A 12500-nucleotide genomic window follows, 5' to 3' on the forward strand; every position below is an offset into this window, starting at 1 on the left:
AGCTCCTCACGCATCTCAGATCAGACAGGAGCAGCCGAGCGTCTGGACTGAGTGACGGAGAGTGAAAAAGTCCACACACACACACACACACACACACACACACACACAGAATCTGCTTAGAGAAAGTATAGTTTTGGCTCCTCTGTGTTTGAGATACGCCTGTGTTACACTTGTTTGTTGCAGTAATGTGAAAAAAAAGCCTAAATAAATAAATAAATAATAGAAACGTGTCGGAGTGGCGTGCCATCGTCGCCCCGTGCCCGCTTTCAGTTTTATTTCGATTTTAAGAGAAAATAAATGGAACAAACGAAAGAAGCAGTGATTTATTATCAGTACTTTCTGTTTCCGGGTGACTGTGAATCCGACGTTGCAGAAGCGATAAAATGGCCTTCAGCTTTCCAGGTTTCTCCTCGTCTTCACTTCTTCTTCTTCCCTTTCTTCCCCTTCTTCCCCTTCTTGCCCTTCTTTGTTTGGCTTTGGTTCTTCAAGGCCTTGCGGAGACTGTATCCTCTCCAGAATGCCTGGATGACCACGCTGGCTTTGTTCCTCCTCTCTCTCTCTTGTTCTTCTTTCTCTTTTTGCTCGCGCTCCCTCCGTTTCTCCTCCATGATCTGCGTGTACTCCAGCTCCAGCACGGAGAAGAGGCCCTCCAGCTCACGTAGCTTTGCCTGCTCCTCCTCGTACGTCTCACGCATCTGCTCCACCCTCTCCTGCACACAAGATTGTGGAGATGTTATATTACTGTGTTATATGGTACAGATTGTAGAATCTTATGGTCAGGTGTCCACAAACTTCTGGCCATTTTGTACACAGTTGCTACGATGGAACATGATTTTGGTGCGTCTGGTTTTGAAAGCGGACCTCAGACAGGAACAATGTGGACTCTGACCTGTTTCTCTTCCATTTCCCCGTCGTACTTCTGAATCCAGTTTTCGATCTCGGTTTCCAACTTGTTGTTCTTCTGCAGGACAAAAAAAAGACACATTTATTTATATATATATGATCAGTGAAGACCTCAGTGCTCTGCTGAGCTGTAGATTCTGATTGGGTAAAAGAAGTTAAATTAAATCTTGTTGCATTGTTCTGATACTTTTCTGTTCCCCTCACAAACACACACACCTTCAGCAATGTGGCCTCCTTCACTCTGTGCTGCTTGGTGAGGTTTTCAAGCTGAGTTTGCAGCTGATTTCCTTCTTCCAGAAGCTGGAGCCGTTTGACCTCTGAGTTCTTCAGTTCTAATTGGTGCTGTTCCTCAGTCTTCTTCTGCACCTGCGCCATGGTCTCCTCCCACTCCGTCTGCATCTGATGGAGGGAGTCTTTTATACGCTCGATCTCTTTGTCCTTCTTACTGATCTAAAAAAGAGAGACAGAATAAGACAAACACAATGATAGAGACACGTGAAGATACATACAGGGAGCTGCTGTTCCTCACCGTCGTATCTCGGTGTTCGGTCGCCGCTTTCACTTTCCCCTCCAGCATTTGAAGGAGCTCTTCATTATGTTGTTGTCTGTTTCTCGCTTCGTGCCCCAGTCTCCTGCGCTCCCTCTCCTCTTGAGGTGTGGCCATCAACCGCTCCTTCAGCACGCCTCTGTACTCCCGTAACCACACCGCCACTTCCTGTACAGCCTTCTTGTCCTTCTGGATGACTGGCCCCGCCTCTTGAAGCACTGCTTTCACCGTCTCTACCTCTTTGTGTGGCTTCACGTGGCGAAGGAAGTTCCTCAGCGAGTTCTTCATGGCGAGTTCCATCGTCTCGTCATTCTTCGAGCCCCACAGAGTACTATACTCCTTGCACAGTTTCAGGTGCTCTCCGAGCGCCTCCACTGCCGGGTCTCTGAGCTCCTGAGAGACACGCTCGGGATGCACGAGTTCACACGGCAGGAACGCCGATACCTCGATCTTGCGTACGCACTCGTCCAGAACGCTAATGATGTGCTGTGCTTCCGGAGATATTACCTTCTCCCCTCTTACGCCGGCAATAGCGTTTAACGTTAACTTGGTCTCCAAAGCAAGCTGCGCTTCTGCAGTCGGGTCAACAGGGGGTGCAGGTGAGTCTACAGGGAACTCGAACATGATTTCCACTGCAGACACAACGGCATGAAAAATAATCAGTTGTTTTGATGCAGGATCGAAACGGCAGCCTTTTAATGCCATGTGAAATAAAGTAAATCGAAGATTACAAAGATTTGGTGGTTGCACTACATAAATAAAGTCATAGCGCTACGTGAATAAGACCGGAATTCCTACTTTATTCTCGTAGCGTTACGACTTTATTCTCGCAGCGTTACGACTTTATTCTCGTAATTGTACGACTTTATTCTCGTAGCGTTACGACTTTATTCTCGTAGCGTTACGACTTTATTCTCGCAGCGTTACGACTTTATTCTCGTAGCGTTGCGACTTTATTCTCGCAGCGTTACGACTTTATTCTCGTAATTGTACGACTTTATTCTCGTAGCGTTACGACTTTATTCTCGCAGCGTTACGACTTTATTCTCGCAGCGTTACGACTTTATTCTCGCAGCGTTACGACTTTATTCTCGTAATTGTACGACTTTATTCTCATAGCGTTACGACTTTATTCTCGTAATTGTACGACTTTATTCTCGTAGCGTTACGACTTTATTCTCGCAGCGTTACGACTTTATTCTCGTAATTGTACGACGTTATTCTCGTAGTGTTACGACTTTATTCTCGTAGCGTTACGACTTTATTCTCGCAGCGTTACGACTTTATTCTCGCAGCGTTACGACTTTATTCTCGTAATTGTACGACTTTATTCTCGTAGCGTTACGACTTTATTCTCGCAGCGTTACGACTTTATTCTCGTAATTGTACGACTTTATTCTCGTAGTGTTCCGACTTTATTCTCGTAGCGTTACGACTTTATTCTCGCAGCGTTACGACTTTATTCTCGTAATTGTAGGACTTTATTCTCGTAGCGTTACGACTTTATTCTCGTAATTGTAGGACTTTATTCTCGTAGCGTTACGACTTTATTCTCGCAGCGTTACGACTTTATTCTCGTAATTGTACGACTTTATTCTCGTAGTGTTCCGACTTTATTCTCGCAGCGTTACGACTTTATTCTCGCAGCGTTACGACTTTATTCTCGTAATTGTAGGACTTTATTCTCGTAGCGTTACGACTTTATTCTCGCAGCGTTACGACTTTATTCTCGTAATTGTACGACTTTATTCTCGCAGCGTTACGACTTTATTCTCGTAATTGTACGACTTTATTCTCGTAGCGTTACGACTTTATTTTCGTAATTGTACGACTTTATTCTCGCAGCGTTACGACTTTATTCTCGCAGCGTTACGACTTTATTCTCGCAGCGTTACGCCTTTATTCTCGCAGCGTTACGCCTTTATTCTCGCAGCGTTACGACTTTATTCTCGCAGCGTTACGACTTTATTTTCGTAATTGTACGACTTTATTCTCGCAGCGTTACGACTTTATTCTCGCAGCGTTACGACTTTATTCTCGCAGCGTTACGCCTTTATTCTCGCAGCGTTACGACTTTATTCTCGCAGCGTTACGACTTTATTCTCGTAATTGTAGGACTTTATTCTCGTAGCGTTACGACTTTATTTTCGTAATTGTACGACTTTATTCTCGCAGCGTTACGACTTTATTCTCGCAGCGTTACGACTTTATTCTCGTAGCGTTACGACTTTATTCTCGCAGCGTTACGACTTTATTCTCGTAATTGTAGGACTTTATTCTCGTAGCGTTACGACTTTATTTTCGTAATTGTACGACTTTATTCTCGCAGCGTTACGACTTTATTCTCGCAGCGTTACGACTTTATTTTCGTAATTGTACGACTTTATTCTCGCAGCGTTACGACTTTATTCTCGTAATTGTACGTCTTTATTCTCGTAGCGTTACGACTTTATTTTCGTAATTGTACGACTTTATTCTCGCAGCGTTACGACTTTATTCTCGCAGCGTTACGCCTTTATTCTCGCAGCGTTACGCCTTTATTCTCGCAGCGTTACGACTTTATTTTCGTAATTGTACGACTTTATTCTCGCAGCGTTACGACTTTATTCTCGCAGCGTTACGCCTTTATTCTCGCAGCGTTACGACTTTATTCTCGCAGCGTTACGACTTTATTTTCGTAATTGTACGACTTTATTCTCGCAGCGTTACGACTTTATTCTCGCAGCGTTACGCCTTTATTCTCGCAGCGTTACGCCTTTATTCTCGCAGCGTTACGACTTTATTCTCGCAGCGTTACGACTTTATTCTCGTAATTGTACGACTTTATTCTCGTAGTGTTACGACTTTATTCTCGTAGCGTTACGACTTTATTCTCGCAGCGTTACAACTTTATTCTCGTAGCGTTACGACTTTATTCTCGCAGCGTTACGACTTTATTCTCGTAATTGTACGACTTTATTCTCGTAGTGTTACGACTTTATTCTCGTAGCGTTACGACTTTATTCTCGCAGCATTACAACTTTATTCTCGCAGCGTTACGACTTTATTCTCGTAATTGTAGGACTTTATTCTCGTAGCGTTACGACTTTATTCTCGCAGCGTTACGACTTTATTTTCGTAATTGTACGACTTTATTCTCGTAGCGTTACGACTTTATTTTCGTAATTGTACGACTTTATTCTCGCAGCGTTACGACTTTATTCTCGCAGCGTTACGACTTTATTTTCGTAATTGTACGACTTTATTCTCGTAGCGTTACGACTTTATTTTCGTAATTGTACGACTTTATTCTCGCAGCGTTACGACTTTATTCTCGCAGCGTTACGCCTTTATTCTCGCAGCGTTACGACTTTATTCTCGCAGCGTTACGCCTTTATTCTCGCAGCGTTACGACTTTATTCTCGCAGCGTTACGACTTTATTCTCGCAGCGTTACGCCTTTATTCTCGCAGCGTTACGACTTTATTCTCGCAGCGTTATGACTTTATTTTCGTAATTGTACGACTTTATTCTCGTAGCGTTACGACTTTATTCTCGCAGCGTTACGCCTTTATTCTCGCAGCGTTACGACTTTATTCTCGCAGCGTTACGCCTTTATTCTCGCAGCGTTACGACTTTATTCTCGCAGCGTTACGACTTTATTCTCGCAGCGTTACGCCTTTATTCTCGCAGCGTTACGACTTTATTTTCGTAATTGTACGACTTTATTCTCGCAGCGTTACGACTTTATTCTCGCAGCGTTACGCCTTTATTCTCGCAGCGTTACGCCTTTATTCTCGCAGCGTTACGACTTTATTCTCGCAGCGTTACGACTTTATTCTCGCAGCGTTACGCCTTTATTCTCGCAGCGTTACGACTTTATTCTCGCAGCGTTACGCCTTTATTCTCGCAGCGTTACGACTTTATTCTCGTAGCGTTACGACTTTATTCTCGTAGCGTTACGACTTTATTCTCGCAGCGTTACGACTTTATTCTCGCAGCGTTACGCCTTTATTCTCGCAGCGTTACGACTTTATTCTCGTAGCGTTACGACTTTATTCTCGTAGCGTTACGACTTTATTCTCGCAGCGTTACGACTTTATTCTCGCAGCGTTACGACTTTATTCTCGCAGCGTTACGACTTTATTCTCGCAGTGTTACGACTTTATTCTTGTAATCATATGATTATCTTGGGTCGTTTGATCTAAAATGCCTTTAATAGTTTTTGAATAAAATTTCGATAAAGAAATAGTTGGAAAATTCAAACTTTTGCCTTTTTTTGGAATAACAATCAGAGGAGCACACTGTCTTTTCCTTATTCTATTCAAAATCTTACACACATCACATTCCACCTTTTATTTATATATATATATTTAATGATTCTCGAAGTGATTCTCTAATAAAAGCTATTAAATAACCCGTATTATGTACTGTATATGATTGAAATGTAGAATTACAGAATTATAATATTTAATAAATTATATGTACATTAATTTACATTACAGCAATTATAACTATAAATACTGTTACTGCTGATAATAAACAAATAAACAAACAAATTCAAGACCGAACAACGGGAAATGTCAATAAAAACAATATAATCATTAACATAATAATAATAATAATAATAATAATAATAATAATAATAATAATAATACTTTTTTATTTATTAAATTCTATTTACTCACCGACTTATACTTAATAAATAAAAAAAGAATACCTTGTGAATTTGAGTGAAGCAGCAGATCAGACTGCACTGGACGTGACACGGACCGGAAGTCGGGTTTCTGTGTACGTTACTATGACGCCGTTGCCATGGCGCTTGCGTTGACCTTTTTTATTATTATTATTATTTCTAACCATTCTGATAACCACGAATATAACGAATTAGATTACATGTTAGGTTTATATTTATTTTAAATTTATTTATATGTATTATTTTCTGTTTTGTGCGTCACTTGTTGCCGTCACACGCTCTTTCAAATGCACGTGATCGCTTTGCGGCAGATGTCGTGAAACCACGGGCGTAAAAAAAAACCGCTCCTCTGGCGCGCCTCTTGGTTGCGTCCTAACAAGGCGCCGGGTTTCCTGTATAGGTGCCCTAAGTAGGGCGGGATGAAATGGAGCCTTGCGCACTAAATAGGAACACTGTGCTTGAGAACGAGCGCGATTGGGGACACCGCCGTGGCGTCGTTGTTATTGAAGCTCCGGTTAGTTTCAGTATTTCGCTGAGTGCTGGCCGAACCGAACATGAGTGTGCGTGCAGGGTCCTGAGTGTGTGTACAGGGTCCTGAGTGTGTGTACAGGGTCCTGAGTGTGTGTACAGGGTCCTGAGTGTGTGCGCAGTGTGTGTACGGGGTCCTGAGTGTGTGTACGGGGTCCTGAGTGTGTGTACAGGGTCCTGAGTGTGTGTACAGGGTCCTGAGTGTGTGTACAGGGTCCTGAGTGTGTGTACGGGGTCCTGAGTGTGTGTACGGGGTCCTGAGTGTGTGTACAGGGTCCTGAGTGTGTGTACAGGGTCCTGAGTGTGTGTACAGGGTCCTGAGTGTGTGCGCAGTGTGTGTACGGGGTCCTGAGTGTGTGTACGGGGTCCTGAGTGTGTGTACAGGGTCCTGAGTGTGTGTACAGGGTCCTGAGTGTGTGTACAGGGTCCTGAGTGTGTGCGCAGTGTGTGTACGGGGTCCTGAGTGTGTGTACGGGGTCTTGAGTGTGTGTGCAGGGTCCTGAGTGTGTGTGCAGGGTCCTGAGTGTGTGTGCAGGGTCCTGAGTGTGTGTACAGGGTCCTGAGTGTGTGTACAGGGTCCTGAGTGTGTGTACAGGGTCCTGAGTGTGTGTACAGGGTCCTGAGTGTGTGTACAGGGTCCTGAGTGTGTGTACAGGGTCCTGAGTGTGTGCGCAGTGTGTGTACGGGGTCCTGAGTGTGTGTACGGGGTCCTGAGTGTGTGTGCGGGGTCCTGAGTGTGTGTGCGGGGTCCTGAGTGTGTGTACGGGGTCCTGAGTGTGTGTACGGGGTCCTGAGTGTGTGTGCGGGGTCCTGAGTGTGTGTGCGGGGTCCTGAGTGTGTGTGCGGGGTCCTGAGTGTGTGTGCGGGGTCCTGAGTGTGTGTGCGGGGTCCTGAGTGTGTGTGCGGGGTCCTGAGTGTGTGTGCGGGGTCCTGAGTGTGTGCGCAGTGTGTGTACGGGGTCCTGAGTGTGTGCGCAGTGTGTGTACGGGGTCCTGAGTGTGTGTGCAGGGTCCTGAATGTGTGTACGGGGTCCTGAGTGTGTGTACAGGGTCCTGGGTGTGTGTGCAGGGTCCTGGGTGTGTGTGTGTGTGTGTGTGTGTGTGTGTGTGTGTGTGTGTGTGTACAGGGTCCTGAGTGTGTGTGTACAGGGTCCTGAGTGTGTGTGTGCAGGGTCCTGAGTGTGTGTGTGCAGGGTCCTGAGTGTGTGTGTGTGCGCGCGCAGGGTCCTGAGTGTGGGTGCGCAGGGTCCTTAGTGTGTTTGTGCAGGGTCCTGGGTGTGTGTGTGTGTGTGTGCAGGGTCCTGGGTGTGTGTGTGTGTGTGTGCAGGGTCCTGGGTGTGTGTGTGTGTGTGTGCAGGGTCCTGGGTGTGTGTGTGTGTGTGTGCAGGGTCCTGGGTGTGTGTGTGTGTGTGTGTGCAGGGTCCCGGGTGTGTGTGTGTGCGGGGCCCTGAGTGTGTGTACAGGGTCCTGAGTGTGTGTGTGTGTGTGTGTGTAGGTTTGTAAAAGTGTGTGCTCAGACTTAGAAGATAACAGGGTGTGTGTGAGCAGATGTGAGTGTGCAGCTGGAGCCTGGTTCATTTTACAGAGTGCAGGGTTTTGGACAGAAAGTCGCAGGATGTCTGATGGGGATGATGATGTTCCTCTGATCCTCACCTGGGATGAAACTGGAGATCTGCTTGAAGAGAGTGAGTGTCTCATCTAATGCGTATACCCTCACCCAGCTTCTGCTCTCATGTTTCTCTCTTCTTCCCAGCTGTTCTTTAGCTTTATACACCATAAGTACGAGTCAGGAACATCGTTTTGTCTCCTGGTGGCGTTTTGTCTCCTGGTGGCGTTTTGTCTCCTGGTGGTGACCCCTACACAGAGCCTCTGAATCAAAACGAACGTCCTGACTTCCACTTTTAGACACTTAGTGGCTGCATGAGAACAAACCTCCAAGAGACCATGTTTGCCAGTGTATTTAGTTTCGGTGTTTCCATGACAACCAAAAAATGTATTCCTAACAGCGCTGTGTTAGTTTATGTTTTGCATATAAAGGAAAGATTTATCATTTAAAATCTGAATATTCAACGTGATTGGTGCGTATTTGGGACGAAGATCACGTGTGGCTCCGCCTACAAATCAGTTTGCTATTTTGAAAGCTTTAAAAAAAAAACCCACAAATCCCACCATAACAAACTTAATGTGCACGCACAGACTTTTAACATCATCACACTGCGAATAAACAGACAGACAGACAGACAGGACACTGTCTCTGTACTCAGACGGTCATGTGACCTGAGTGTCAGCTGCAACCTTCTGGTCTTTGTATATGCGTGTACACAAAAACACAGATCGGACATGCTGTGTCGGCGCAGTGTTTAATCACACACGCACACACACACACACACACACACACACACACACACACACACACCCCATCTAATTTCTCCGTGCTATGTCTTTTTTTCATTTTCTATAAACGCTTACACACAGAATGTTTTTTTTATTTTTTTTTTTATTTCGACGTCACACTCCAATGTGTGTGTTTGTGTGTGTGTGTGTGTGTGTGTGCTTGTGGTCAGACAGGTAGGATTTTAGATGGAGTTTCCTGTTCTTGAACTTTTTGTTCCTCAGACTCGTTCTCGTCCCTCAGTGGACACTCGATTCTGTTTGTCCTAATCGGATCATTCAGCAAGGTGCTGATGAGCAGGGACTTGATCCTTATGCTGTTCGGTACACGGATCGTCCTTCATGTCTTCTCCTGATGAGCTTGTCTTGGGTTTGAATGAGTTTAAGTCAGTAAGACTACGTATTTTTGTTTTGCATTGGCATTTTAAATTTTATTTAAAGGAAGAGGAAACGAAGCAGAAGAAGAGGAAGCACTCAGAGAAGCTTTCCCCAATATCAACATCTTTATATTTATCATCCAGCAGTTGACTTTCAGCTCTCATCGACTCAACAACTTACTGCCTTACTGCCTCACCGACTCAACAACTTACTGCCTTACTGACTCAATGACTCCCTGCCTTACTGCCTCTCTGACTCAACAGTTTACTACCTTACTCACTCCCCGACTGACTCACAGACCCACCAACTGACACACTCACAAACTTACCACTGATCAAATCACTGTCCTACTGACTCACCCATTGACCGCCTCACAGACTCACTGAACGTCTGAGAGCAGATTTAGATGTTCTGGATCTAAAATTCATCTGAGCGATTCGGGACCTGGGACATGGTTTGCTCTTTGAGTTTGACTGGATTTTATTATTGAAGAAGACTGAGAATCTCTTCCTGACATTTCTGCCAAAGGATTACAGGTTTCCTTCCTCAGGATCCTAAAGAGGGCATTTTTTTCCGATCTGGTGTGGCACTGCCGGCTTTCTTCAGAATTCCTGAATTGTGTTGAATTTTTTGCTTCATGTCTGGAACTGCCCCGTCTCTCTGGAGTTGACTGTTTTGGCATTTTAACTGACTACCAATGACGTCGCTTTACAGCTGTTGCCATGGAAACCAACAGCACACATGGTAGAACCATGTTTGGCCAATCAGCACTTCCTCTTTCGTTCCTCTGTGTGGTACATGGTAACGGAGGGAGACCAGCTGTGTTTACTGTCTGCTGTTAATGTGCTGATGTTACACTTCAGCGTCAGCGTGGAGTTTATGCTGCTTTAATGTTTTAATTTATGACTATAATTAGCATATGCCCCACAATCATGAGTAGAGTAGGCATGAGTGGATCGAATGAAAAGGATGGCTGGGAATGAGCAGACGGAATGTGGAGGTGGTCATGGCATGGGGAGCCAGGATGCGGTTTGGGCATGAGGAGACAAATAGTGATTGTGTCTAGGCACAATCGGTGGAATATGTATGGTGTCTGGGCACAGGGGGTGGAATGGTGATGGTGTCCAGGTATACAAGGGGTGGAATGGGAATGGTGTCTGGGCTCATGGGGGCAAAACCGTATATCTCTCTTGGCAAACGGATATGAAATGATGATATTGGGATACACTGGGGAAGAATAGGAATGGGGCTGGGGTACATGAGTACAAGGCACTGGCTGGTAATCAGGTACAATGGGGATTGATGGTGAACAATTCGGGGTCCTGTGTGAGTGGGGACACTCGGGGACAGTTGAGCAGGTTGTTATGTAGGGATCAGGGTTATTTGTTCATCCTTACTCATCTCTCCAGTCTAGGAGCTTTTAAGTCCACCAGCACTGTTGGAGTTGTGTTTGTGATTGTGTTAAGCATAACAGCCTATTAATAATGCTGTGTAACCTTGTTCCAGATGGCGTCGGGACCTACGATGCTCTAAACAACATGAGCAACCCTACAGCCCCGGAGTCCACCTGCCCCAATTCCTTGCGGCAGAGTTGGGAGATGAACTACCAGGAAGCAGCGATATATCTACAGGTAACACACACAGATTTAGAAATAGGAACTCACCAGTGTCATAGTGTAAGTGTGTCTGTGTGTGTGTGTGTGTGTGTGTGTGTGTGTGTGTGTGTGTGTGTGTGTGTGTGTGTGTGTGTGTGTGTGTGTCAGGAAGGGGAGAATAACGATAAATTCTACACACACCCGCGGAATCCCCGCGCTCTCAGTGCCTACCTGTTTGTCCACAATCATCTCTTCTACCTGATGGAGCTCCTGACTGGGATGCTGCTAATGCTGCTCTCGCTGTCCGAGGCTCCGGCTGTTCCGCCGCTTCGGCTCGACGTTTATGTAAGTACGTGTGTGTGTGTGTGTGTGTGTATATGTGTGTGTGTGTGTGTGTGTGTGTTTGAGTAATCAAAACCTTTAAAGATACTTTTGACAGTAAAAGTACTTCTATACAAAAGAACCATAGCACCAAAGGCATGTTGGCAGAAATGTGTGTGTGTGTGTGTGTGTGTGTGTGTGTGTGTTCTTCTCCTTCCCCACAGGTTCATGCCACTCTGGAGCTCTTAGCGTTGGTGATGGTGGCCTTTGAGCTGTGTATGAAGCTTCGGTGGCTCGGCTTCCACACGTTCATACGCCACAAGAGAACCATGGTGAAGGTGTGTTATGGACGAAGAATTATGTTTGTGTGTGTGTGTGTGTGTGTGTGTTGTTGTCACTTTGGAATGGAGTGTTTGCTGATGTTAAATTGTGTTTGGATGTTGGTTCTAGAAGTAATAGTGTGTGTGTGTGTGTGTTTGTGTGTTTTGCGCGTCAGATGAGCGTCTTGCTGATCCAGTTCGTCGAGGCGATCGTGGTGTTGGTGAGACAGACGTCTCACCTGCGCGTGACCCGAGCTCTCAGACCCATCTTCCTCGTGGACTGCCGCTACTGCGGTGCCGTGCGCAGGTAACCAATCGCAGTGCAGGAATCACCAATAATTATGACATCATCACAGTGCAGTACAGAGGACTTATTACACCTGTTTTACATTATTATATAATAATACTGATATCATCATTCTGTGTGTGTGTGTGTGTGTGTGTGTGTGTGTGTGTGTGTAGGAACTTGCGGCAGATTTTCCAGTCACTCCCGCCGTTCATTGACATCCTTCTCCTCCTGCTCTTCTTCATGGTCATCTTCGCCATCCTTGGGTTCTGTCTGTTTTCTACCAACCCAGCTGACCATGTGGGTTTAACAAACACACACACACATACACACACACACACATACACACACACGTATACACATTTCTGTCTCCCTCTCCCTCTTTTTTCTTTTCTTTTCTTTTCTTTATTCTTTTCTTCCTTTCTCACTCTCTTTTTGTCTTTCTTCTTTCTCTTTTACTCAGACCCACTTATACACAGATGGAGTGACTCTCTCTCTCTCTCTCTCTCTCTCTCTCTCTCTCTCTCTCTCTCTCTCTCTCTCTCTCTCTCTCTCTCT

General features: G+C 45.4%; 3 protein-coding genes and 1 long non-coding RNA gene across 8 annotated transcripts in view; 2 read left to right on the top strand and 2 right to left on the bottom strand.

Moving 5' to 3' along the window:
* Positions 1-100, top strand: part of cfap73 (cilia and flagella associated protein 73) — a 3670-nt gene extending 3570 nt beyond the window's left edge. The window contains exon 7 of the mRNA XM_083530986.1: positions 1-100. This exon is cut by the window's left edge and continues 28 nt beyond it. Within this exon, the coding sequence (XP_083387112.1) occupies positions 1-65 (65 nt within the window). The 3' untranslated portion in view covers positions 66-100.
* The window catches only part of drc10 (dynein regulatory complex subunit 10), a 6350-nt gene extending 71 nt beyond the window's left edge, over positions 1-6279 (bottom strand). Inside the window, exons 1-5 of the mRNA XM_083530967.1 lie at positions 6149-6279; positions 1433-2082; positions 1120-1353; positions 890-961; positions 1-710 (exon numbers count right to left, since the gene is read on the bottom strand). The exon at positions 1-710 is cut by the window's left edge and continues 71 nt beyond it. Of these exons, the coding sequence (XP_083387093.1) occupies positions 417-710; positions 890-961; positions 1120-1353; positions 1433-2074 (1242 nt within the window). The 5' untranslated portion in view covers positions 2075-2082; positions 6149-6279 and the 3' untranslated portion in view covers positions 1-416. The remainder of the gene's footprint in view (positions 711-889; positions 962-1119; positions 1354-1432; positions 2083-6148) is intronic.
* Positions 1-12500, bottom strand: part of LOC310720448 — a 104132-nt gene that overhangs the window by 72009 nt on the left and 19623 nt on the right. The window lies entirely within an intron of this gene.
* Positions 6420-12500, top strand: part of tpcn1 (two pore segment channel 1) — a 14644-nt gene continuing 8563 nt past the window's right edge. The window contains exons 1-8 of one of the 5 annotated variants that reach the window (XM_083530933.1): positions 6606-6775; positions 6946-7546; positions 8124-8336; positions 10927-11051; positions 11184-11360; positions 11561-11674; positions 11833-11963; positions 12119-12242. In XM_083530933.1, the coding sequence (XP_083387059.1) occupies positions 8267-8336; positions 10927-11051; positions 11184-11360; positions 11561-11674; positions 11833-11963; positions 12119-12242 (741 nt within the window). In that variant the 5' untranslated portion in view covers positions 6606-6775; positions 6946-7546; positions 8124-8266. Of the gene's footprint in view, positions 6878-6945; positions 7567-8123; positions 8337-9832; positions 10165-10926; positions 11052-11183; positions 11361-11560; positions 11675-11832; positions 11964-12118; positions 12243-12500 lie in introns of those variants that run through there. The other 4 variants (XM_083530935.1, XM_083530934.1, XM_083530937.1 and 1 more) reach the window with 4 other exon arrangements.

This window comes from Silurus aristotelis, assembly GCF_946808225.1.
Source record: "Silurus aristotelis genome assembly, chromosome: 26".
NCBI classification, from domain to species: domain Eukaryota; kingdom Metazoa; phylum Chordata; class Actinopteri; order Siluriformes; family Siluridae; genus Silurus; species Silurus aristotelis.